This window comes from Brachyistius frenatus, unplaced genomic scaffold (genome assembly GCF_029030835.1).
Source record: "Brachyistius frenatus isolate BFR_SWC_R1_liver_20210118 unplaced genomic scaffold, ASM2903083v1 Contig_229, whole genome shotgun sequence".
NCBI classification, from domain to species: Eukaryota; Metazoa; Chordata; class Actinopteri; family Embiotocidae; genus Brachyistius; species Brachyistius frenatus.
The window spans coordinates 514,587-538,488 of record NW_027210828.1 but is presented as its reverse complement, the minus strand read 5'-3'; the positions used below and the strand labels follow the sequence as shown (position 1 = coordinate 538,488).

General features: G+C 40.2%; 1 protein-coding gene across 1 annotated transcript in view; it reads left to right on the top strand.

Moving 5' to 3' along the window:
• The window catches only part of pdgfrb (platelet-derived growth factor receptor, beta polypeptide), a 28,380-nt gene that overhangs the window by 2,154 nt on the left and 2,324 nt on the right, over window positions 1–23,902 (top strand). Inside the window, exons 2-22 of the mRNA XM_069719999.1 lie at window positions 8,817–8,891; window positions 9,425–9,742; window positions 10,062–10,319; window positions 10,969–11,099; window positions 11,534–11,699; window positions 12,854–13,034; window positions 14,310–14,425; window positions 14,611–14,734; window positions 14,941–15,152; window positions 15,590–15,684; window positions 15,827–15,959; window positions 16,981–17,085; window positions 17,387–17,497; window positions 19,276–19,432; window positions 19,599–19,765; window positions 20,245–20,357; window positions 20,778–20,900; window positions 21,204–21,315; window positions 22,200–22,299; window positions 22,390–22,495; window positions 23,130–23,416. Coding sequence (XP_069576100.1) covers window positions 8,843–8,891; window positions 9,425–9,742; window positions 10,062–10,319; window positions 10,969–11,099; window positions 11,534–11,699; window positions 12,854–13,034; window positions 14,310–14,425; window positions 14,611–14,734; window positions 14,941–15,152; window positions 15,590–15,684; window positions 15,827–15,959; window positions 16,981–17,085; window positions 17,387–17,497; window positions 19,276–19,432; window positions 19,599–19,765; window positions 20,245–20,357; window positions 20,778–20,900; window positions 21,204–21,315; window positions 22,200–22,299; window positions 22,390–22,495; window positions 23,130–23,416 — 3,164 coding nt within the window. The 5' untranslated portion in view covers window positions 8,817–8,842. The remainder of the gene's footprint in view (window positions 1–8,816; window positions 8,892–9,424; window positions 9,743–10,061; window positions 10,320–10,968; window positions 11,100–11,533; window positions 11,700–12,853; window positions 13,035–14,309; window positions 14,426–14,610; window positions 14,735–14,940; window positions 15,153–15,589; window positions 15,685–15,826; window positions 15,960–16,980; window positions 17,086–17,386; window positions 17,498–19,275; window positions 19,433–19,598; window positions 19,766–20,244; window positions 20,358–20,777; window positions 20,901–21,203; window positions 21,316–22,199; window positions 22,300–22,389; window positions 22,496–23,129; window positions 23,417–23,902) is intronic.

Genomic DNA, 23,902 nt, shown 5'->3' with positions numbered 1-23,902 from the left:
CAGTGGGGATTTTCCTCCTTGTGCGTCAGGCTGCTGGTATGTTGTGCAGCAGAGCTCTTCTCCCCGACCCTGATGCTGTGCAGCCCAGTCGGCTCCATTCCCCTGGCCCAGACCTAATCCTTGGTCATCAGCTGTTTCCTGGATCTTTGCATGCCAGCCGCTATGAGAAAATGTGCTTCTTATTATGACCATGCAGAAAACATGCCAAGAGTCTGATTCAGCTCACATGTGCTCCAGAGAGCCGATATGTAACAATTTGGGCTCAGCGGCAAGTTTTGATACACATTGATCCTATTCTGTCCGCTTTTGATTTACCCTCTGTGGCATGACCTGAGAGCGCAGCTGCTCAACAACCACCATTTGAAAACGAGCGTGCGACGTTTATATCTGGATGAAATATTGATTTAGAAAACATCTCGTGATTATTGATACAGTGACTGATGAGCGTATCTTTACTCTTTTTAAATATAGAAATCTCTGACTTATTCCCTTATTCATAGTCTGATTCATAATTCACCATTCATACTTTTACCTGAGCTGGTGTTTCTTTGTAAGGCTATCAGTCATGCGTGCTTATACTTTATACTTGAGTCACAGCTTTACTGAAGAACACTAAGTGGTGCTGCAGTGAAGCATCCTGTACGGCTGCCCATCCATCTGGCCTCCCCCTCGTTGCCTCCTTCTTTCCCTCCCGCCCACTCACGCAGAGCTGACAGGCAGCTGTATCACATCTTCAGGCAGGAAGCACAGCCACTCCTGCACTGGAACCATTGAGGAAACATTCATTTATTTGATTTAATATAATTTTCTTTTATGACAACAAAAGGTGTCTTTTTCACACATGCAACAGAGTTGTCCAAACATTTAACTGAAGATCTTATAAACTCTCTTATATATCTTTTGATTCCTCTGTAAACAAATGAAAAGTAAAAACCTAATAGGGTTTTTAAGAAAACATTCATAGCTGTTCCTTTTGTTTCTTTGTGCTAAGTAAACTGCCTGCTGCCTCCAGCGTCATACAGTGCAGACACGAGAGCTGCATTGATCTTTTTATCAAACTCCGCAAAAAATAAAAGTATTTCACAAAATGTCAAAAACATCAGTTTTCAGGGATCTTTGGTAAAATGTAGGACTTTGACTTCTAGTCAAGTATTTTTATATTGTGGTTTCCTACCTTTACTCCAGTAAATTATTTGACTGTTTCTTTCAGCCCCATATGAGCTCCTCTCTGAATTTACTGCATGAGAAACAATACAGATTTTGAGCAGGAAGTTTTGGTCTTCATCTGATTCTTTTAAAGCCCTGTACTTTCTCTGTGGAGTTTGTGCTGTCCTCTTTCCAACAAAAACATGTTGGAGTTGGTGATACAGTGCAGTGGGAAAGGAAGACAAAGAAAAACAGCCAGCTGCTTTTACAAGATAAGAATATAATTTGCAGTTGAAAATAGAGACCAAGTTAAATTTTGTTGAGTTTATCTGTTTGTTTCAGCTTCAAGAAGATACCATCTATTAGATATAGTGATATCAGATCTACAAACTCTACATCATATACATTTTTCCAGAACTGCAAAAATATAACAAGGAAAACAAGTGGAATTTAAAGCCAGTCGGTCCTAATTGTATTCAGCTGTTTCAGTTTCTTTCTTTCTGGGGTGTGGACGAGTAAGATCAGGGGGAATGCAAATGTGTGTAGGTGTATTCCATTTCTCATGAGGCTGGGGGTCTTATACCCTCAAGCTTTCCTGGGACGCCCGGTGTGCAGGAAAGAGGAAGGTAGCACCATGAAGATTGGTGGAGAGGTCTCAAGAAAAACTTGGAGGATGTAGTGTCCCTTATGCCAGCAAATATATTCACTTAAGCTGCACATACCTGTATTCCCTAGGAAGTGGGCGATTTGATTTGACTGGCACTGGTTGCAACCCAGAAGTTTACTGCGTAAAAAGGGAAAAATTTCCATGACTTCCATGACAGAAGCTGCTTTAGTTTTTGATATCTCAACTCCATTTACTTCATTTAGGTTCCCAAATGAGAAGAAACGTATATCATTAAACTGATATCAAACACTAGCCACATCTAAGACTGCCAGTCTACAGCCATCAGTTTTACCCAGAAGCCCTTTGCATCCCTTCCACCGCCACTACAAACGGCATTTACAACTCTGTTTGAAAGGGAGCAAACCAAAATCCACAGTTTCCCAAACATGTGTTGCCCCAGCATGAGTACAGAGTCGCTTTGGTTTCGGAGATACGACCTCACAGACTCTGTTGTCAAACACTGAACCAAAAGAAACCAATTGGGAGATTTATGAACTGGGATAATAGTATTGTTTTATGCTGATAATGCAAACTTGAGATTACTTCAGCACAGCTTTACCCCCTTAAGTTACAGCGTACAAGCAGTTTTTTGTGTGAGACAGAACTTTTGAAAGTTCAGTGTCCAGCTGTGTTACTGTAAAATGTAGTTCAGGGTCAGTGCAAGAGTGTCACAAATCTTGACAAGCTATTTCTGTCAGCCAGACATTGTCATAACAAATGAAGACCTCTCCACAGACTCTGTCTGTCCCAAACATTCTTGCCAAAATATTTGACACAAAAGGATTTAGAGTGAAGAAATATGTGTGGTATGATATGATTATCATTTCACCAGAACTTTTTCAAAAGTAAAGTTAAATTTTCCTGTTTCATTAAATCAATTAAGTAACATGACAACATGTAACTTAAAATAGGTCACTTGTAGTGAACCAACAGAAAATTTAAACCTGTCTCTACATTTCATACAGCTATATCGGGCATTTTGGCATCTTTCTCATGATTAGTTTGCTTTTCTGTCCTTACTGTTTTAATTTATTCTCTGGCCCACTGTTTATGATCACAGCAGGCTGCAAGTCAGCTGTAATACCTGCTCAGCACTAGATTGGAGAAATGTTACAAAACTCACAATGAATGTAATGGAGCATTTAGTTGCTAATGAGCCAGATATGTCCTTGAGGAAATAGTGGCGGAGGAGACCAAAAAATGAGCAAAAAGGAGAGTGAATCGGAAGCCGATAAATTAACCAAACTGTTTAGAAAATATACAACATTTGAGCGGCGCGTATTGCCACCTTCCTGAGTGAACAGTCTTTTGCCCTCCGACCTGATGTCACTGAAACCAGTTTGCCATATCCAAATCATATCAAATGTGATATGCTAAGCCTTTTGTCCTTTTGTCTGTCTACATTCTCGTCTTTAGTTGTGCCCTTGCGTGCTTGTTAAACGTCATCAATCACAGCGAGCACGGTTCCAATTCAACGTCCGCTTCAAGCCAAATACAGATCAAATACCCGGAAGTGTCTTTGCTCCATCTGTTTTAACGAGGATGCTTTGGGCAAGACCCCACGGTCTGCAAACCAGTGGGAAGAGAGCAGGGTTCCCAGATGTGAGGCCGGTCACTGACTTTGTGCCAAGCTGTTCTAGTTTTCATTATAGGACTGCTATTATGTAATTTCAGTTAGTTTTTGTATTTTTTCAGATGTCTTCTGAGATGTGGGGATCCACCTGCTGGGTGATATTGGCCGGTGATCTCATCACACCTCAGCTCACAAGATACCTGGCCATCTCCTTCGTCATGTCAGGGAGAATAGACTATCTTGCCAGCCCCTTTTTGGCAATTTAGACTCTGGCTCTGATGTCTGTCATGTTTTGATATAATATAATTTCTGGTGGAAGAATAAACTTGGTCTCAGAGTTGTTTGTTGCACAACTCTACTTCTCTGGACATTGGGTCCCGAACAATATGAACACATTTCAATAAAAATCAATGAATATGTTATATATATATATATATATATATATATATATATATATATATATATGTAAATGAAGAGAGGCAGTGTTGCCCATATATAATTTTTTCTTGTTTTGAAATATACAATATAAACTGGATAACAGATGTGCCTTTTGACATCGTGTCAATCTTTTGTCAAAAGTTTGTTTCTTGACTTATGAGGTCATCACATTACAGTAAATTGTCCTGTGTAATCAACCAAGCCCAGATGAGCTGCTGATGTCAGCAATTGCAGTATTCCTCCCGCCCTCGGGATCTAGACTCCCGAGTGGAATCGCTAAGTTTAAACTACCCAGGAACAGGAATTCAGCAAAGTCTGTTATGTTTTGATTTTATGTCCGCTGCTGGCAAAAAAACAACAATTAATATTCCTTTAAACGCCTCATATTGCTCCAAGACTGCTTTAACAAAACAAATAAAAGCAAACACCTTTGCATTGAAGTAACATAAATGTAGATGTATAAAGTCTCTGTCTTCTTTTACACTCCAGAAAGTTATTGTGAGACGAGCACTGGCTCTATGAGTAGACTGAACACTTTCTGCTTACAGTAACTCACATCTTCTGATAGGATGTTGTTACATGCATGTGATTGTAGCTGGATTTTTTTTAATTTTTTTTATGGGCCTGTAGGTTATCAGTAATAATTACAGTTCTGGCGATGTAAAGTTTGTGTTTTAGTCATGATGGAGTTGGTAGACGTTGAGGCCGCGTTGGGGTGGGAACAATGCATCACGGGTCTGCTGACGAGGGACCAGAAGGTTTTCCTCAGGGGGGGATGGTCCGTCCAAGACGCGTGATAAAAATGGACGTTTGTTTTAACAAAGACACACAGGGTCATTTTTTTCCCACAGAGCTCGCCAAAGTCCTGCTGTTCAGAGATACGTCCAGAAAATCTGGCATCCTTCTAAAAACGCCATCTTAGAAAAGGACAAATATGGCACGTGTACATTTATTCTGCGCGGCAGCTAGTGTAGTGATATAAGAAAGTAGATCTTCTAAAAAAATATTTCAGTGTCAGTTTATATTCTGTCTTATCTGAACAGTAATTGTTTGCATTGGAAAGAAGTAACCGCTAAATTGGAGATGTTTATGTTGCAGATCACAGCTTCCTGGGCACTTCAACAGAACAAACATCACTGTCTGTGATGTAAGACTGTGTGCAATCCTGATGTCCCACTCTGCACTTTGATGTGGTGTTTCCCATAAAGTATATTCTGCATGTCTGCATGCTCCCTTTGCTGTTTTTTCCACCGTCTGGAGCTATGTGCAGTATTCTTGTGGTGTGTTAATGGTTTGTCATGCTTTGTCATCGGTCTAATCTGTCCGTTCTTGCATTGATTTTTTCTTTCTTCTTATTTTGTTCTTGTTTTTCCTCACTTCTGATTGTGAGTTTACATCTTTTCTGTGCAGCTTGTTATTTAAGGGTGTTTTTCTCTTTGTAGAAGTTTCATTGCAGTCGGTCTTGTACTCATTGTGGTGTCTCTTGTTGTCTCTGTAGGAATATTTGGTTAGTGGTTATGATGGTCTGCTGTGTCAGTGGTGCATCACTGCTTTACACCCACACAAGGCCAGAACATTTCCCAGTACAGGAAGTTGGAGCTCTCCAGCTGCACTTTGGGAGGCTTTTTGGAAATCGTTCTCTCTTTTGTTATAGATTACACTTTTTCTTCTCCCCCTCCTTTGGGATGCAGTCAAACAAACAGTTGGCTGCAAAAGTGGTTCAGACAGCAGTTCCCACCTCATCGAGGACGGCTTTATCACTGCCAGATGTTTAACTGAAACATGCAGCTACAGTATATATAGATAATCCCAGGAGTGGGATTACAGGCTGCTGAGGGACTGGGGTTTACACACTAGCTGTATCCTGAGGCAGAGCGTGGGCTGCGTGCGTCCCGCTGAGGTCGACTTGAGCATTCTTCCTCGTTAGCTGGTGACACTTCGAGTGTAGCAGGGTTGTTTATGAAAACTGGGAAGGGTCAATCAGCCACCAAATTCCCAGCATCTGTGGGAAAACTCAAACAGAGTGATAACAATTTATGCCGCATGGCGATTACCATGCCATCGCTAACATAAACACGGTTTATTTTTTTCAGACCCCCAAGATGACTGTGGGAATGCAGTATCTCATTTCAAAGATTAAGACAATAATAAACATTTTGAAAAATGTTTCTCAGCTCCTTAGAGGTCCTCTGCAGGATCTCTTCCACAGACTGAGACCCACTTGACTTAATTTATGGATGTTGTGGACATTACTTACTGTAAATGACTATTGTCTCTGTGGTTCAAACAAAGAGCAGCCTTGTGGTTCAGGGATCAAGCTGCTACCAAGTGTTTTTACTAACGTCACTGAAATGTTGCCAAACCTTCTTGGCAGATTGTCTAGTGTCCTGACCCTTTTAACACTCCAGAACATTGTTTGTTCTTTTCTCACACAAAGACTTGACCACGACAAATATTAGCACTATTTTATTTTTGACAATTTCCTGCTGTAGTGTTCACTCTCTAAACTCTTGTAGACGTGGTCTTCTGGCTGCCTTTGGCCCATGATCCTACTGAGCACATCCCATTTTTAGGGTCAGATTCCCTCTTAAAGGCCTCTGTTCATAGTCTCCCACTGCCCATCAGTCAACATGAAACCTTATCATGTTACAGTAGCCAAACATTATTTTTCCGTCCGTTTCAAAGACCCAAAGAAACACATAGATTGTTGTCAATTTAAGAAGGTTTTCTGCTATTTGATCTGATATCTAAATTCACATCCTGCAATAACCCTTACTGTAGCAGTTTGACTTGTTTTAGCAAACATGGCAGCAGTAGTCAAATGACACATGCCTTTAGCAGTTGTCGCTTAAAGCCCCCATCACTGACACTGAGGTTACTGGTACTTGTTGAGCGCTAATGTATGGCTTCCTCAGTGGACAGCCCCGCGTCACTTGTTTCTGGGGCCCCCAGGGATGAGGTGACCCCTCTGCTCCTGCCGTCATCAACAGCCCAGTCCCAAGTGTATCAGCGGTCCTGGGAAAGTTTCAGAGTAATACTGTGGGAACACAAACTGTACACAGACACCAGTGACAAAAAGGGGAAACGGGGGGGGAGGACGTCTATTTGTGTGTGTGTGTGTGTGTGTGTGTGTGTGTGTGTGTGTGTGTGTGTGTGTGTGTGTGTGTGTGTGTGTGTGTGTGTGTGTGTGTGTGTGTGTGTGTGTGTGTGTGTGTGTGTGTGTGTGTGTGTGTGTGTGTGAATGTGTGTAAAGGCAGCGTTTCAATAATGAGGGGTTGGCTGTAATACAGCGTGTGCCTGTGTGTATAGTATGTGCATGGCAGCATGCTCTATGTGCCAGTAAGAATGTTTACGTGTGCATGTGTTTGAACTATGAAGCAAAGAAATAAAAAAGTTTCTCTCACTCTGTCTTGCTCTCCATCTGTCTCTCCTTCGCCCCTTTTTATTAGAACCAGGAGGCGGGGGAGGAAATGGACCAGTCATGTTTTTGGAGCAACTCAAGAGCTCTGAGCTTTTCATTTTGGGAGCGGAAGTGCCAAAGGCAGTTAATTTAGAGAGACAACGTGTATCTGGTTTGAGTAACTGGCTTTGGTTTTGTCTTGGGTTTCTCGTCATCACACCCTGAGTGACCAGAGCGTTCACATCTTTTGTACCTGAAAATATAGCCATTAGATAAAGTTTGATAGATACATTAAAGGTGGTGTTACCAGATATGCAAAGTTAAATGAAAACGGAGAAGACCAGTAGTTTCAGATAGGATGGAGGGATGTCATTTATTACATAATGCATGAAGATAGTCCAAATTCTTAAAATAGAAATTGTAAAATTGGAGTGCATTGTCAAGTAAAAATGTTAAATGGCGTAAGATTTCTCAACATATATTTCACAATTTTTCCACTGGCTCACTCCTTGTCTTCCCCCTCCACCCTCGCTCTTCCCAAGACTCATTCTTCCGCCCTCTCTCTCTTTCCCACCCTCTTGCGTACAGGCCTGTGATCCATCCTTAACTGTTTCCAGACGTCTGTGTGCTGCAGTTCTTAACCCCCATCCAAAACATAACAACAAACCACCCCTCCCCTCTTCCATCTTTTTCCTCTGGCCTCTTACTGCACTGTGAAATTAGAGCTTTCAGGTCTTTGCGAACACTAGTTAATGCTAGTGATGGGATGATGGTGAGCTATTCTTAACTTTGACCTCAGTAGGTACTGAATCACTTCTGGGATGTTAATGTCACATTGGTGTACAATCTGATATCCCATTATTGTTGCAAACCAAGCAACATTTCAAAACTTACAAGTACATTTCTCTGTCAGCTGCTTATGTGAATGCCCTTATTTTCACTTTTGTTTTGACCAAAACCAATTAATGGCTCAGCACGGCTCTAGAATAGCTTGGACGCAGCTTTGTTGCCAGCGAGCGTGGTGCAAAGCTGCACACAGTGACCCGTTTGTTAGTGGGCAGAGTGCTGGTGAACCAGGAACAAAAAGAGCCAGACATTGTTGCTCTGTCCTGGTGCACTGAGGCATCAAATACCTCCAGAGAGAGTTGTGTCTGCACCCTCAGATTCTGTGTCGGACAGAGGCCATTAATGAAAGCAGTTTGACAACAAATTGAATGCTTTTTGTTTCTTTCCATTTAATTTGAGCAGAGCGTGGTTTTGTGTAATTTCTTTTTATTTGAAGCAGATTGTTCTGACACGCAATGTGATTTATTTTCTCCATTAACCTGGCCTGATGGAGCTCCATCATGATATAAAGCTCATCTCTTATGAACAGATGTTAACCATGGAGGAGTTGTGTGTCAATTAGTGTGAACACAAATTACATCTTTCTGCTGTTTTGTTCAATTTGATTTGAATTTTATGTGAATTTTATGGACAGAATGGTTTTTTTTTTTTAAACTATTACAATACTAATACAATATGTGAAAAATATTTCCAAAAATGAAACATGGGGTTTCACTTGTACTGTTACACACCCTGTTTGTTTGCAGAACCAAGTGGTTTGAAGGCCTCCACCATGAGGAGGGTGACGCCATCCACGCTCCACCTGACAGTTACATTTACAGGTGAGAACTCAGTTTCATTCTACCAACAAAAAGAGAAAGAAAGAGAGGTGGTTTTGGAGGGAAGCGAAGAGTTGGATGCCAAGCATGGGTTTAGAGTGTTTTATAATTTAAGCAACTGAATACGTTTTTTTTTTCCAAAATGTTTAAATCCTACTTCACAAATTTAATACTTTGCACGACTTGTACTTACTTAGGAGTGTAGGGTATAGTGGAGTAATAATATAAAGGATGCTCAAATTTTAGAATAAAATAATTATAAAGCATCTTTTTTGGATTATTTATAAGTTGTCCAGGCTGTTAAATAAAACAACGCTTTGATGCAAAGGACAAAACTCCTCTGTCATTTTAAATACATTTGTCACTGCCTTGGCATCATTACCCTCCCACTATTCTGCTCCGGACAACTCATATCCTTCATCATGTAGAGATAGAGCAGGATCTGACTTCCATTGTTGACTTAACCTTTGACTTCATGCTGCTGTCTCTTTGACCTCCATCCTAAACTTTTTTTTTTCTTGTTGTGCAAACTCCAGCTCTCCTCTGTCTCTGCCCTGAACTGTGTTGCCTGGAGATCACGCCTGGTGACAAAGAACTGGTCCTGGCTGAGGGCTCCTCTGTCACCCTCACCTGCTCTGGCTCGGGGGAGACGACCTGGGGTTTTAAGGGGGACGACGTGCCGTATTTTCAAGTAGAAGCTGTTCAAAACGTCCGTCAAAGCTACGAAATTGTACAAAATAATGCCACAGCCAGCACTCTGACGTTGTGGAGTGTGAGCTGGAAGCACACAGGCGTGTATCAGTGCATTGATCGACACACTGGAGAAACTAAGGAGGTGGCTTTGTTTGTCCCAGGTTTGTTTCCCTTTGATTTACCTTTTAGTGTCATAAAGTTTGTAAAATTTGCCATAAATCAATCTCATTGTGACTCAGTTCCATACTGTATGCACGTCAGGTCACAAGTTTGTAATGTGTTCACATTGGAAAAGTGAAAAAAGATAAAAGAACTTCTGCAAACAGATTTTTGAGTGTTTACAGCGTGGAGAGACCTTCAGGAAGATCTTAAAGGAAGACGCGTTGAATCACTGGAAAAACGTTGCTTTCTCCTTGTGAATGTCACACTGAAGTATGAAGCAAAGACACAGCCGTTGTTGAGTCATCTTTCTGTCTCCAGACCCTGATATGTGGTTCGTAGAGAGCTCCCATGGCATGGTAACAAAGACCAATGAGGAAGGCACTATCCCCTGTGTGGTCACCAACCCGAACATCAATGTCACCCTGTATGAGAAGGGCACTGACACACCCATCGGAGGGCTCTATGTCCCCAGTGAGGGGTACAAGGCACCGCTGGAGGAGCGGACCTATGTGTGTCGTGGAGAGCTGAACGGGGAGGTGAAAGAGTCTCAGGCCTTTTACGTCTACAGCATTGTAGGTAGGTGTTCAGGTTAAAGAGTTCACTTAGAGAAACAGCTCTTCCCAAAATATAAACTGCAGTCATTATCAACTCACCCCCACGTGTGCTGAAACACCAGAGATCCCGCAAACACACACACTGAGTTGGCCCCTTTAATTCAATCTCAGCCTACACCCAAACTATTAAAGTTAATGAGTATATCTTTTCAAAGCACCATAAAAAAAAGAAAAATCCCATAAAAAGTCCATCACATTTCCAGAAACAGCTTAGGCAGCATAATCTACGAGCCAAAGTAATGTAAGTCCAAAAGTGCAATTCATTCCCTTATTATCAAACATTATTTGGTCACCTTACAAACCTCTGGTGGACAACATTCAGGATTTTAAGAAGACTGCAGGATGTATCTTTCAGAGAGAAGATCAACACTGGACATTTGGCATCGAAAAGTGCTGCACAAGCTGTTACCATAGAAAAATGTGAACATTTTTCACGTTGTTGGAGCTGTAAACTTTTTGTTAGCTGAGATTGAACTACTGGCGCTAGCTGCCAAGTTTGTACTTTCTGACTGATTAAATACAAATATTATTTTCAGGGTTATTTTTGAATAACTTCATGATTGATTAGTACTGAGATAGACTTTTCTACATATTGTTTTGTTTAATCTCAGTCCCGGAAGCCATCGACTCCTACATCAATGCGTCAAAGGCCGTCCTGAAGCAGGGAGAACCGCTGACAGTAAACTGCACGGCGCACGGATCGGAACTTGTGTTTTTTTCTTGGGATATCCCCAACAGAGAGGTGAGTAGGAGTGGAGCAGAACAAGCGTTTTTGTTCAGCTTTTCCTTTGTAATCTCCCTCGGGTCTCATGGCCAAGCCCAAATTATATCAAGATGTAGAGACATACCTCGATTTTTATCCCCCTGCGAATTATACTCAGGACACGTGGTGTCCGTGGTACCCGAGTATTTGTGGGTTCATTTTTTGGAACATTTTTAAGATAGTCTGTCTCTGTTTCATCATCTTTTGCTCCTCTTAAGGAGTACACCTCAGATAATATTTTCCGACACTCACCAATGTGTGATATCCTGGAGATTATTGGACACTTATTAAAGAAAAGACACCTCTTTCCATTAGGTTGCATTGTGCAAATGTTGGACCACTTAAATTTTGATGACATTCAACATGGTAATAATAAATTTGCTCCATGCTTATGATGTCCCTCTCTCTTGAAGCTTGTCAAGGTTAAGCCGCTGACAGACGTCCTGTCCGCCATGATCGTGCGCTCCTACCTAATCTTCCCTCGTGCCACGGTGGCCAACAGTGGAAACTACATCTGCCATGTCCACGAGAGTGTCCAAGACCACACTGCGTCTGCCAGCGTCAACATCACTGTGCTCGGTTAGACAGACCCCCTCACACTTACACAAAATTAAAACAAACTGACGCCCTACGGATTATTATTGTGTTTCGCTGGCAGAGAGGAAACTGCTTATTATGTCAAGCTGCAGGTGGGATAGGAGCTTCTTTTAAAGAAAATGAAGATCAGCTCTATTTATTTCTGTTCAAAGAGCGAAATAAACCTTTAGCATGGTGTGGATGCTTTTAGTGATACCTTGAAGAAGAGAACTTTAAATCAGGGTGTACCGCAACTTTATATTTAGACTCAAAGTGCACAAGTGTTTGTGTAGCTGAGATTTGACTTCAAACATTAACATACAGTAAGTCAGCATCCAAGCAATGAAGTCGTCCTACAAGCAGCAGTTATAGAGAGCCAATAAAAGCAGGATTCACCAGACTGAACTTTTCTTCCATGCTCTGTCTCTTGACCGTCACTGAGTGCAGTTTGGGTTTTTGAATGCTTACTCAATCTGCAGCGAGGTGTGCTATGTTTATAAAACCCTTAAATAGCTTGAACCGCCATGTTCAATGGAGACAGGATTCCAGGACAGTTCAGTGGTGCACACTGGACTCCTCAGTGGAAAAGACACATACTGTTTGGTCACAGAAGTTCAACAACGAACACCATCACTACAGTCCACTGTCTTTATTAAAGTAACGTTTAGAGACTTAATTTAAAGCAACATAATACATTTATTGCCCAACTCTGCAAATCTTCTCAGATATATGATACTTCATAGTATCATATACTGTAAGTCTTTGTTTTATTTCTCTTGCGCAACGTTACTGTTTGGGTTCAGTCTCGTGTTTTTAGACACAAAAATGTGTACATAGTTGAGCCGAAAGAGACAGATATTTCTCTCTGAATTTGGTGGAGACCAAAAAGCTAAAAGAGTGTAAATATTGACTTTACATTCATCCAGTGTCTAAAAGAGGGACTCTAAATGGTGTTAATCCACCTCACTGTCTTGGGAGTGTAAATGGGATATGCTCCTGCTTGCCAGCAATTTCACCACATTACTTAAATGGTGATAACCCATAGATCCATATATGATTTAAGGTTTTTATCCCAAGATAAGATACATTTGGGACATTGTATTTATATTGCTGATGATATTTTTTATTTTTTTCATATATATATTTTTTCCGATTAGAACAAGGCTTCGTGGATGTGAAGCCTGCACAGCAAGTGAACATTTCAGCCAAACTTCAAGAGAACGTGGAGCTGAGAGTGGAGATTGAAGCCTACCCGCCCCCTCAGGTTCTGTGGACCAAAGATGGCACCACCATCAAGGGAGACAAAACAATCACAATCAGACAAGAGCATGAAATAAGGTAAAGCATCCAACCGGGGTCAGAAAAATGCACCACATACCACAAAGCAACTGAACACCTCATAGGTCTTGGTACATTTGAACAATTAGCGCTTGACCCATGATAGGGTGACAGCCTCCACAAGCATCTAGCTCTCATCAGTCATCACCAGATAAGGCCTCCGCAGAGAAAAACACAATACTCTCTAGAGGGCTCCATCATTCATCACACAGGAACCATAAACACAAAATACCTGTCACAACTCACTAATGTCTTTCACACAAATTCCAAACAAAGTTTTAATTGCAGGACTGTGTTTTCACATTATTGTCAACACACATTAAAATCAAAAATAATCTTTGTGAAAAATGAACCGTAGGCCAGGTCCACAAAAAGATAGAGAAATAAATAAGCCTGTCTGTTACCAAACACCTTGAAGCCCCTGATACAAATACATTAAAAAAAAAAAACCATCAAATTATACAAAATGTTTTTTATAGTAAATTACTTAAATTTAAACAATAAATGTGAATTAAAAAAATCCTCTGTTGTAAGGTAAATTTTTCTTTGACATGGCTCACGCACTAAGAGTTCAAGTCGCTCCCCAAGTTTGGACCAATGTATGAAATGTAAGAAAAAAGAATAAAACGACTTTGCCACCCCCCCCCACCCCCCACCTGCATGCAGCCTGACAATCAGACAGCACATAATACATTCTATAGAACATCTTATTTTATCAATTTAAATAGAAACATGATAAAACATAGGTGCAGTCTACAAAATTCTTGGAAACTATTAATTCAAAAGTACATATTTACAGTGTTTGTATCAGAGGTTATCACTCAAGGGACTACTTACCCCTTAAAAGAGGTCTGCAGTTAAGTCATTTAACAAAATGTCACCTAACATTCGAGAGCAACCAAGAACTTCCTTTTATTATTTCATGAGGCTCAAAAGCTTGGATCCAAAAATGCACTACAAAATTAGGCCCAGCCTCTTTCTTAGTTTTCCAAAACATCCCACCGAGTCTCCTAGACAAGCTCGAAATATACGCCCTGTTTTAGGAGAGAAAGCACGATATATTTGCACAGAATGTCAGTCAACTTGCAGCATGTTAAAATAGATCCAAGCAAATCTGTGGCCCCCTGCCAGTCATTTTTAGTGTATGAGTTACACAAATTTCTCCAGAGAAATATTTAGCAGTTCATCCACAGAATATTGGCGGAAAACATCGTTGTATATTCACATATTTTTAGAATTCCTCTCATTTTTGTTTTCATGTTTCCTCGAACTCAGGTATGTCACTACTCTCACCTTGGTAAGAGTGAGGACAGAGCAGAAGGGTCTCTATACTGTCTTTGTTACCAACGGAGATGACACAAAGCAAGTGACCTTTGGCCTGGAAGTCAAAGGTGAGAGGATGTTTTAGGAAACTTAAAATGATCCCTCTATGAAGGGTGTTTTTGTGAACTTTCTCTACATAGGCCGCACTATTTGAAGGTAATTTGTTGTTTGTGGATTGAAAAAAAAAATGAAGATTTTGTTTTGTTTTTCCAAGTCGGTGATGATTAATGGCCGCTGCTCCCCGTGTGTGTAGTTCCCTCTCAGATTAAAGACCTGACCGACCACCATCTCCCAGGGAAGAAGCACTTGGTGACCTGTGTAGCAGAGGGGGTGCCAACCCCAACCATACTGTGGTACAGCTGTGACAGCATGCTCAAGTAAGTCCCACCACTCATTCACCACTGAAGTGTCACACAGGGAACACTAGGGGGCTGACCATACACACAAATTTATTTGACTTTCAAATCTGGTGCGTCTGCTTTGACTTTACACTCCGCTGCAGCTCTTGTGATTCCCCCCCCCCACACACACACACACACACGCCCTCCACTCCCCAGCTGATCCGATGTCCTCCTGGCTGCAGGTGTAGCAACCAGACAGCAGTGTGGCAGCCGCTGACGGAGAAGCCAGGGTTGCTGAGCATCCAGACCAACGTGACCTATAGTGAGACGCGTAAAACCAGCCAAGTGCGGAGCCAGGTGACCTTCCATAAGCCTCAGCAGGTCACAGTTCGATGCGAGACCAGCAACCAAGCAGGGCTCATCGACAGAAGAGACGTCAAACTGGTGTCCAGCAGTAGGTGTCCTGTTGTCCCATTTTATTGTTTTATTTTAGTGCCAGTTTAGGGACCTGCCCAAAGTAATGTTACAGAGTAGAGCATTATATCAAATGTATGTTTACTTTTTTTGCTGCGTAAATGTACAACTTTACTGGTAAATAAGTAAAACATGATGATCATAAAAGATACAGTTATATTGCATTCATGTTAAATTACACAACACATAATATTAAAGTATTAAAAGTTTATACTTTAGAGATGCAGTGTGAGGTTTTCGCCTAACAGTAAGATCACTCTGGTGACGAAACAAAATATTATCCAATTTGTTGTACTCAAGCAACAAATATCAATCCTTCTATAAACATTGAAAAACAATTTGAGACAACTAGTTTAGATTTTGAAATATAACCTTGTCTAAACTGTGAATAATGTTGTGCCCTTATGCCTGTTGCAGCCCTGTTCTCCCAAGTGGCAATATTGGCTGCTGTTCTGGCCTTAGTGGTCATCATCATCTTGTCTTTCATCATCCTCATTGCTGTCTGGAGGAAGGTAAGACAAACTCAAACATTAGCCCTTTTTTAAGTTTCTCTTCATGAGCAAAAATAACGTATTTTGAATGGAAATCTTGAAAAGAAACCTTTTGTTTTGTTCTCGTGTGTGACTTTGTATTTTTTTTTTCCTGTGTTCTCAGAAACCTCGCTATGAGATCAGATGGAAGGTGATAGAATCTGTGAGCCAGGACGGACATGAGTACATCTACGTGGACCCCATCCACCTGCCCTACGACCTGGCCTGGGAAATGCCCCGAGACCACCTGGTACTGGGTGAGTCCTCATGCCATAAGGAGACAGATGTCAGTGTGGAGAGCTGGGGTCAGTCAGGAAACTGACGCTGATGTAAACGTGTAAAACTCTGCATGTGGCATGTGGTCTACAAATGAACTTGACTGGACGTGCTGCCAGTTTATACATTTAACAGAAGAGTGGTAAGCTACGTAATGAGCCTTTTAGAGGATTATAAAGCAATATATCCTGATATTGAAGACAAAAACAACAAAATGCTAAACAAAAGTTATAAAACAAAATAAAAATGTACATAACACTATACAATTAATAAGTAGATTAATAAATATTCATGATATTTTTGTTAAGACTTCAAATAACTGAAACCATCAGTTAAATACATTTATTTTGGTGTTAAACTGCTTTTAATTAATATATTTATGATTGTTTTAGGGTAATTGTATTTCATTTGACACAGTTATTCATCTAATGTATTTTGTTATTTCTTTTTTATTGTTGATCAATTTATTGACTTCTATATAAGCATTTGTTTTAGGTCTCGTGGTCCTCAAGCTTAGAGGTTCTAAAATATGTTCTGCAGCCTTTCTTTTTTGTCTCCTAGTCAATTGTCTGTGTGTTCCCTAGAAGAGAGCAGACAATTTAAACTGGAGCGATCGCTAGGTGGCTTTAGTGCTGTGAGTGGTTTGGGTCATCTGGGCACGGTCCACACTCGAATTCTAAATGAAGTTTTTAAACTTCTCTAACTGGCTCCAATCCTGCTTCACTTTTAAAGGTCCTTTTAAACTTTTATATCTGGTGATGTGCTGTTGGTAGTCAGCTGCTCCCCTGCAAGCAGGACGCTTCCCATGGCTGCTCAGTTAGACCCCTGCTCAAGGAAAATAAACTGTACCATTTTAAAAATCTGCGACAAAGCAAAACAAAAATAATAGAGAAGTAAAACATATAAATGTGCTTATGCTGATATTTTAATAAAGAGAAGTGTTCTTCCGTCTCTTTCAGGTCATTCAGACTCTGTCCTACTAAGCCCTTCTTTGTGTTTCAGGTCGCACTCTTGGATCGGGAGCGTTTGGCAGAGTGGTCGAGGCAACTGCATATGGTCTCACACATTCCCAGTCCAGCACAAAAGTGGCTGTGAAAATGCTGAAATGTAAGACATACGGTGTAAAAACACCGTCCAAAGCCATGTGCGTAATCTTTGTGAATAGTAGAGCCCCCTGCATAGCTGTCAAATATTGTGACACCAGTGCATATTCCTGTGAGCTGGGAGAGCGCAGCGGCCTGCTGAGCTTTAGTTTGGTGAGCAGCCTGATCCAAGTTTCAGTCCACAGGTCATTGAGCAGTTTGGCAGGGACACAGTGTGTCCTGCTCCCAGTATTGTTCGTCCTCCTGGTCTCATACCTCATACGGCCCTCCTTCTAACAGCTTTCTCTCTCTCTCTCATGATCCAGCTACAGCCCGGAGGAGTGAGACTCAGGCCCTGATGTCAGAGCTGAAGATCATGAGTCACCTGGGTCCCCACCTCAACATCGTGAACTTGCTCGGAGCTTGCACAAAACACGGTGAGCATCATCCCGAGAACCGGCGCTTTACTATCTAACACACATGATAGTTAGGTAATATAGTTTCCATATTAACAGTAGCCCATATAAGTGGGGTGGATTTATTGAAGGGAAACATGCTGGACTTTTAGTGATATTTGTAACTGGCTTCATCCTCCTTTCTTATTTTTCTTTTAAGTTTGATGTCATGTCACATTTGCCATCTAAATAATCAATAAAAGGGAAAAAACAAAAAAGGGATACAGGATGCCAACACACTTTCATGAAGAACAATACAACTCTCATTTCTGACCTCCTACTGACGTGAACGCTTGAAGTATCCAATTTAAAAATGATATAAATTAAAAAATAGTGTCAGATTAACCTCCTTAAAAATGGAAAACCTTAACAAATGTTTCAATATACTGTCATTTCATTTTCCAGAAGAAAAAGCTATTTTCATTTAGACTAAAATGGCATATAATTCTTCTGGGTATTTTATACATAATATGATTCAGTTTGCATTTATTATGGTATTATGTGATTGTAGTATCTTTGAAACTACACTGAGGGCACACGCTTTAATGAAAATATTAAAGTATTTCACTACTTTATGCATCAATCAAACTTTCCAGCCAGAAGTACGGAGTTTGCAAAGTGAAGCAGCAGCAATGGAGAACCAGTTTCTCTTTGACAGTTATATCATATAAATATGCAAAAACATATCGTCCAATATTTAGACCAAACGCCCATTGACCTAATGATAAACTGAAATCAGTTCATAGTGTAAAAATGATTGAATGAATGATTCTCCAGTGTTTTCTCCATCAACACTGTATTTGCGTATCTTGAGTAGACGATAATGTAAACAAGAGAGTTATGATTTAATGCAATGGGTAAAAATATTCACTTTGCCTCAGAAGTTGTTGCCAATATTAAATATTTAATACAGATACATAAAGTATGTATTTTTATTATAAATTGTTCAAATTTAAATTATAAATGGTAAAGCATCTAGTTTTAATTTTTTTTAAAAAGTCATAAATATATAATTAAGTAACTTGTATCACATCCTATTGTTTTAGTAACTAATGTGTGAAATTGTGGACCAATAATACATTTTATTCATTTATTGAAATATTATATAATGAATTATTGTTTAAATGGAGATTTAATATTTAAACCTTCAGTAGAGACCTTTTGCCTCCCCCCTCTGTCACGACAGAGTAATTACAAAACTACTGCTCTGCTTTAACCTAATCCGATGCTACTGTGCAGCTGTAAAACTTTAGATAGATTGTTTTTGAGCGTCACAACCCCACAAAATGACTGTCACTATCAGAATTTGAACCATTTGTTTTGATAACATTTGGAAAGTCGAGAATAGCCGCATGCCTTAATTATTTTTATCCCCGTCCAAATTAACATCCTGGAAATTAGCCGGCAGAAGTCTCTGGTGTGGATAATCTGCCAATCAGTATGCATTCATCCGGCCAGCACTGGAATGACTCACCAGGCACCACTGTAAGTCTGTATACTGTGGAAAACAGAAAGATATATTTGGTGGTGGTAGGTTTACTTTGCATTGTGTGAACTCATTTAACTCATTAGGCTTAGATGTAACAGACTTTCGTTTATATATTAAAAAAAAAAAAAAAGTATAATTTAAAGATTATTATTATTACATCATCCATTTTCATCATATACTCTCTAAATGTATATTTCTGTTGTGGAACAAGTAACTGTGCCCTTAAATCATCTTACAATGCTTTCCTTACTCTCTGTTGTTCTCCACTCAGGTCCTCTGTACCTGGTGACGGAGTACTGTCGCTATGGTGACCTGGTGGACTACCTGCACAGGAACAAGCATACCTTCCTGCAGTACTACGCTGAGAAGAACCAGGATGACGGCTGCCTCATCTCAAGAGGAAGCACCCCTCTCAGTCAGAGGAAAGGGTGAGAGAAGCAGACAAAATACAGCACAAAGGACCATTACGTATAATGTATAATGTGTTCTTTTATTGAAACCGCTGCTGTCACATACTAATAGACAACTACAGATATATTTTTCATGTATAATTTCATATGTAAGTCAGTTTTGTGCATTTTTGTTGACCTCCAGCTACGTGTCTTTTGGGAGTGAGAGTGATGGAGGATACATGGACATGAGCAAAGACGAGCCCTCGATCTACGTGCCCATGCAGGAGCAGATAGACACCATCAAATATGCAGATATCCAGCCCTCTCCTTATGAGTCTCCCTACCAGCAGGACCTCTACCAGGAACAAGGTTTGATTCTAGACTGTTTAAATTGGTGTCTACATTAACATGAGTCTCTGGACGCCTAAGTGTGGACAATAACACATTTTCCATCGTTGATGGAACGATGAGCACAGGAAACACAGAAGAATGAGATAAACGTGCATGTAGAGCGTGATGTGAGGTCAACCATTCGCCTGATCGCTGCTAACATTAGCTTTATTTATGTGAAAAGCACTACTTTTAATCTGTGAAGGTGAAACGGCGCTTCGCATGAACAGATACATTATTTTAGTGTCATCGAACAAGAACACAGTTTGCTTTTTGATCAAAGATTGAAAAGACAACATAAAATGTTACAGCATATGAAGATCATGAGCTTGATTTAAGGCCATGCAGTCACAGGACAGCTGGAGTTCCCCTGTTCCAACAACACAATGTCCTCATTCACCAGATGCTCACTTTCTCTTTTTCTCCTGTTTGTCGTCTCACCTTGTTGTCGTGTTCAGGTGGCAGCAGGTTGGACCTGGTGATCAGTGACTCCCCCAGTCTCACATACGATGACCTTTTGGGCTTCAGCTACCAAGTAGCAAAGGGGATGGAGTTCCTCGCCTCCAAGAACGTAAGATACTGAAAGTAATTCTTATTAGCTGGTGACTCCAGCCTCTAGGTAATATACATTTGTTTCAGCTCAAACAAATCTACTTATTCGGAGTTAGAGGAGAAGATCAATACCGCCTTCATGTCTGTATGATAAATATGAAGCCAACAGCTGGTTGGCTTAGTTTAGCATAAAGAGTGGAAACAGGAGGGAACAGCTAGTTTCAATCTGTCTAACCGTATATAAATCAACATATTACAGTGCATCTTGTTTGTTTAATCTAAACGTAAGTGTGAAAACAAGGATTTGTGGTTTCATGGGGGATTGTGGGTATTATGTGAAATCTCAGCTGGCCGTGTGGCAACCTCACGATGAAGTCTAGCACATACTCTCCATTCATTTAATGATGATGTCATTTCTTTTACTTTCATTCCACCACAGTGCGTCCACCGTGACCTGGCTGCCAGGAACGTGCTGATCTGTGAGGGCAAGCTGGTGAAGATTTGTGACTTCGGACTGGCCAGAGACATCATGCATGATTCCAACTACATCTCTAAAGGCAGCGTGAGTAGCAAAATCAGTGCACAGATCAGGGAAGAGGAAGCAATCTAATAAGTTTGAATGCACTTATAGTAAGTTGCTTTGGACAAAAGACGCTTTTCAGTAAATGTAATGGATATGACTTCAACAAAAATAAATAGTACTGTAGCTAAATAACATGCAAATAGACTTGATCCTTAATAGATCCACAATGGTAGCAAATAACTACAAACTGTACTCTTTTAGCCCTGCTAACAGTCTAAAGCTTCAAAACTGCTCTTTATTTTCTAAGATGGATGTTTCTGAGAAGTTTTTTCTCTAATTTAGACCTTCCTACCCCTGAAGTGGATGGCACCAGAGAGCATTTTCCATAATTTGTACACCACCCTGAGCGATGTTTGGTCATACGGCATTCTTCTTTGGGAGATTTTCACCCTGGGTCAGTCCAAACACGCACATGTTCACACATAAAACACACAAAATAGCTACACATTCAACCAAAAACCAGAAGTGATGAGGGATTCATCTCTGGTTTTGATTATGTAGGTCACAACGTTTCTAACGAGTTTGAACTATTTGTTAGTTCTTAAAGTCACACAAACACTTCTTGACTCCTCCTGCACCTTTTTATTAAACTCTGAATTATAAAAATGTATTTCCCCGTGTCTAAAATGACACTAAATTAGAGGATGCAAGGCTACAGCAAATTTCAAATTCCATGTCTGATTGCAAGTACATACCAGTTTGTTTGAAGACTCATATGAGTTCAAAATCATATTAGGCACAGTCAAGCTCTGAAATTAGCATTTCCTTGCTCAGGATATTGTGAGTGTCTTCTTTTTCTCTTTTTTTTTTAACCCTCTTCCCACGATTTTTTTTTTTTAAACTACCATAAAAACAAAGGAGACAGTTAATAGCATATGCAACATAAGCTTGACTGGTGGAAAACCAACTTACAATCCCGCCTCTGTAAGTGATAACCAAAGATTCTCTGTGCTTCCCTGCCTCAATCTGACATTCATTAGGCTATTTGGATCTGTTTTTCTTACTGATCTGGGTCACAACATCTACTTTATTGCACACAAAATGGTTCAAATAACTCCTTAGTGCTGTTCTTCTCAGAAAATAAATCAAATTAATTCAACATGGAAAATGTCTTTTAGGTTAAAACAGTTATTGTGTCTGACTTCAGATTGTTATTTTATTCAAGCTAAGATTCATCTTCTATTGGGATCTAATTTTCATTTCTGGCCTGTGCTTGACTTCTTATTTTTAGGTTAGCTTTTGAATAATTATATAAATTATATAAAATGTTGTCTGCAGGAGGAACCCCGTACCCCGATTTGCCCATGAACGAATTATTCTACAGTGCTTTGAAGAGGGGCTACCGAATGGCCAAACCTGCCCACGCTTCTGATGACGTGTGAGTCTCTTTCCTCTCTAACATCTCTTCGTACCTGGCATGAAGAAAACAAACAAAAAATAAACATATTTTATGTTATTTATGTTGCAGTTATGAAATCATGAAGAAGTGCTGGGATGAAAAGTTTGAGAAGAGGCCTGAGTTCTCTTTTCTGGTCCACAGTGTGGGGAATATGCTCACTGACAGTTATAAAAAGGTAATTTATGCTTCCTAGTGGCTGGTTGGAGGGTTGGCAATCATACAGACAGTTAACAGGATCGGACTCAGCTCTTACCTTTACTCAAGTTAATGTACTTCAGTCACCAAAATTCAAATGAAAATACTGTACTTTTTAATCAACTGAATTCGCCTGACTTCAAGCTGCTACGTCGGTACAAATGTTGCATTAATAAACATACATCAAAAAATATACTGTAGAATGCATTGTTATACATTAAACTTCTCAACAATATTGTAAATAATGGGGTAAAAGAAGCTCTACTTTTTTCACATCTTAATACATTAGCAGTAGTGATACATAATATTAACTGTTTTTATTAACAAGCAAAAAACAGGTATTTCTTTTGTCCAGTTTTTTTGCCTTTGTTTGTTCAACATAAAGTCTAGTGTATAGCGTATGTTGGAGTCCAGTTGATCAAAGGCCATAAAAATCTGTGGAAGACATTCACTCAGTACCCTGTATTAAAAACATTAATATCTTCCGTAAACTGCAATTTCATTTGTCCTGGAAAATGTAACTAGTAGACACACTGCTCATTTGTTTGTCAAGCTCATCACACTGTTTCATGTAATATCGTTTTCATGATCAAACTACTGTCTCCTGACAACAGAGATACAGCCAAGTCAGTGACAACTTCCAGAAGAGTGAACACCCGGCAGTCGCCCGCACCAAACCTAGACTCTCCTCACCCTTTCCGATCGCCAACCCAGCATTTGGCTCTCACTCTCCCGTCACCCTCTCCTCCCCCCCAGACCCTTACAACGAGACGCCTGGAGACTTCAGAAATGAGGGAGACACACAGGAAGTCATAACCTCATACAACGAGTACATCATTCCCATCCCTGACCCCAAGCCGGAGGACATTTTCACCGATATACCGTCAGAAAGCCCGGCAAGGTACGGAGCGCCATCATGTTCAAGGAGGAACATGTAACACCTTAACAAGAGTGGGTTTTTTTTGTTGTTTTTTACCACACGCCCACTCATCCAGATGTTGAGCTGAGACAAAAGCTGTATTATGTAGTCGGACAAAGAGGCATAATTTTATAGTATATATATATAAACACGCAGCCAAGCAGAGACTTGAAATGACATAAATGTTTGGCCCCATAAATTTCAGGCACATTCACTTATAACATCAAAAAGTTTTTTTTTTTTTTATCATAACTGATTATTAACTTGAACACTTTTGTTGAAAGAGCTGCCATACAGTTTGGGAGTGATGCAGGGTCCAAAACAGTGTTTTCAGTTAAGGCAGTGAGTCAACTCTTCTGCTTATGATGGGCTCATAAACAGACAAAGTGTTCCTCCGGGTTCACTGACTGGTATTCATCAAGATCTCATACATCTGACAGAATGCTTGTTAAATGAAAACATATCCAG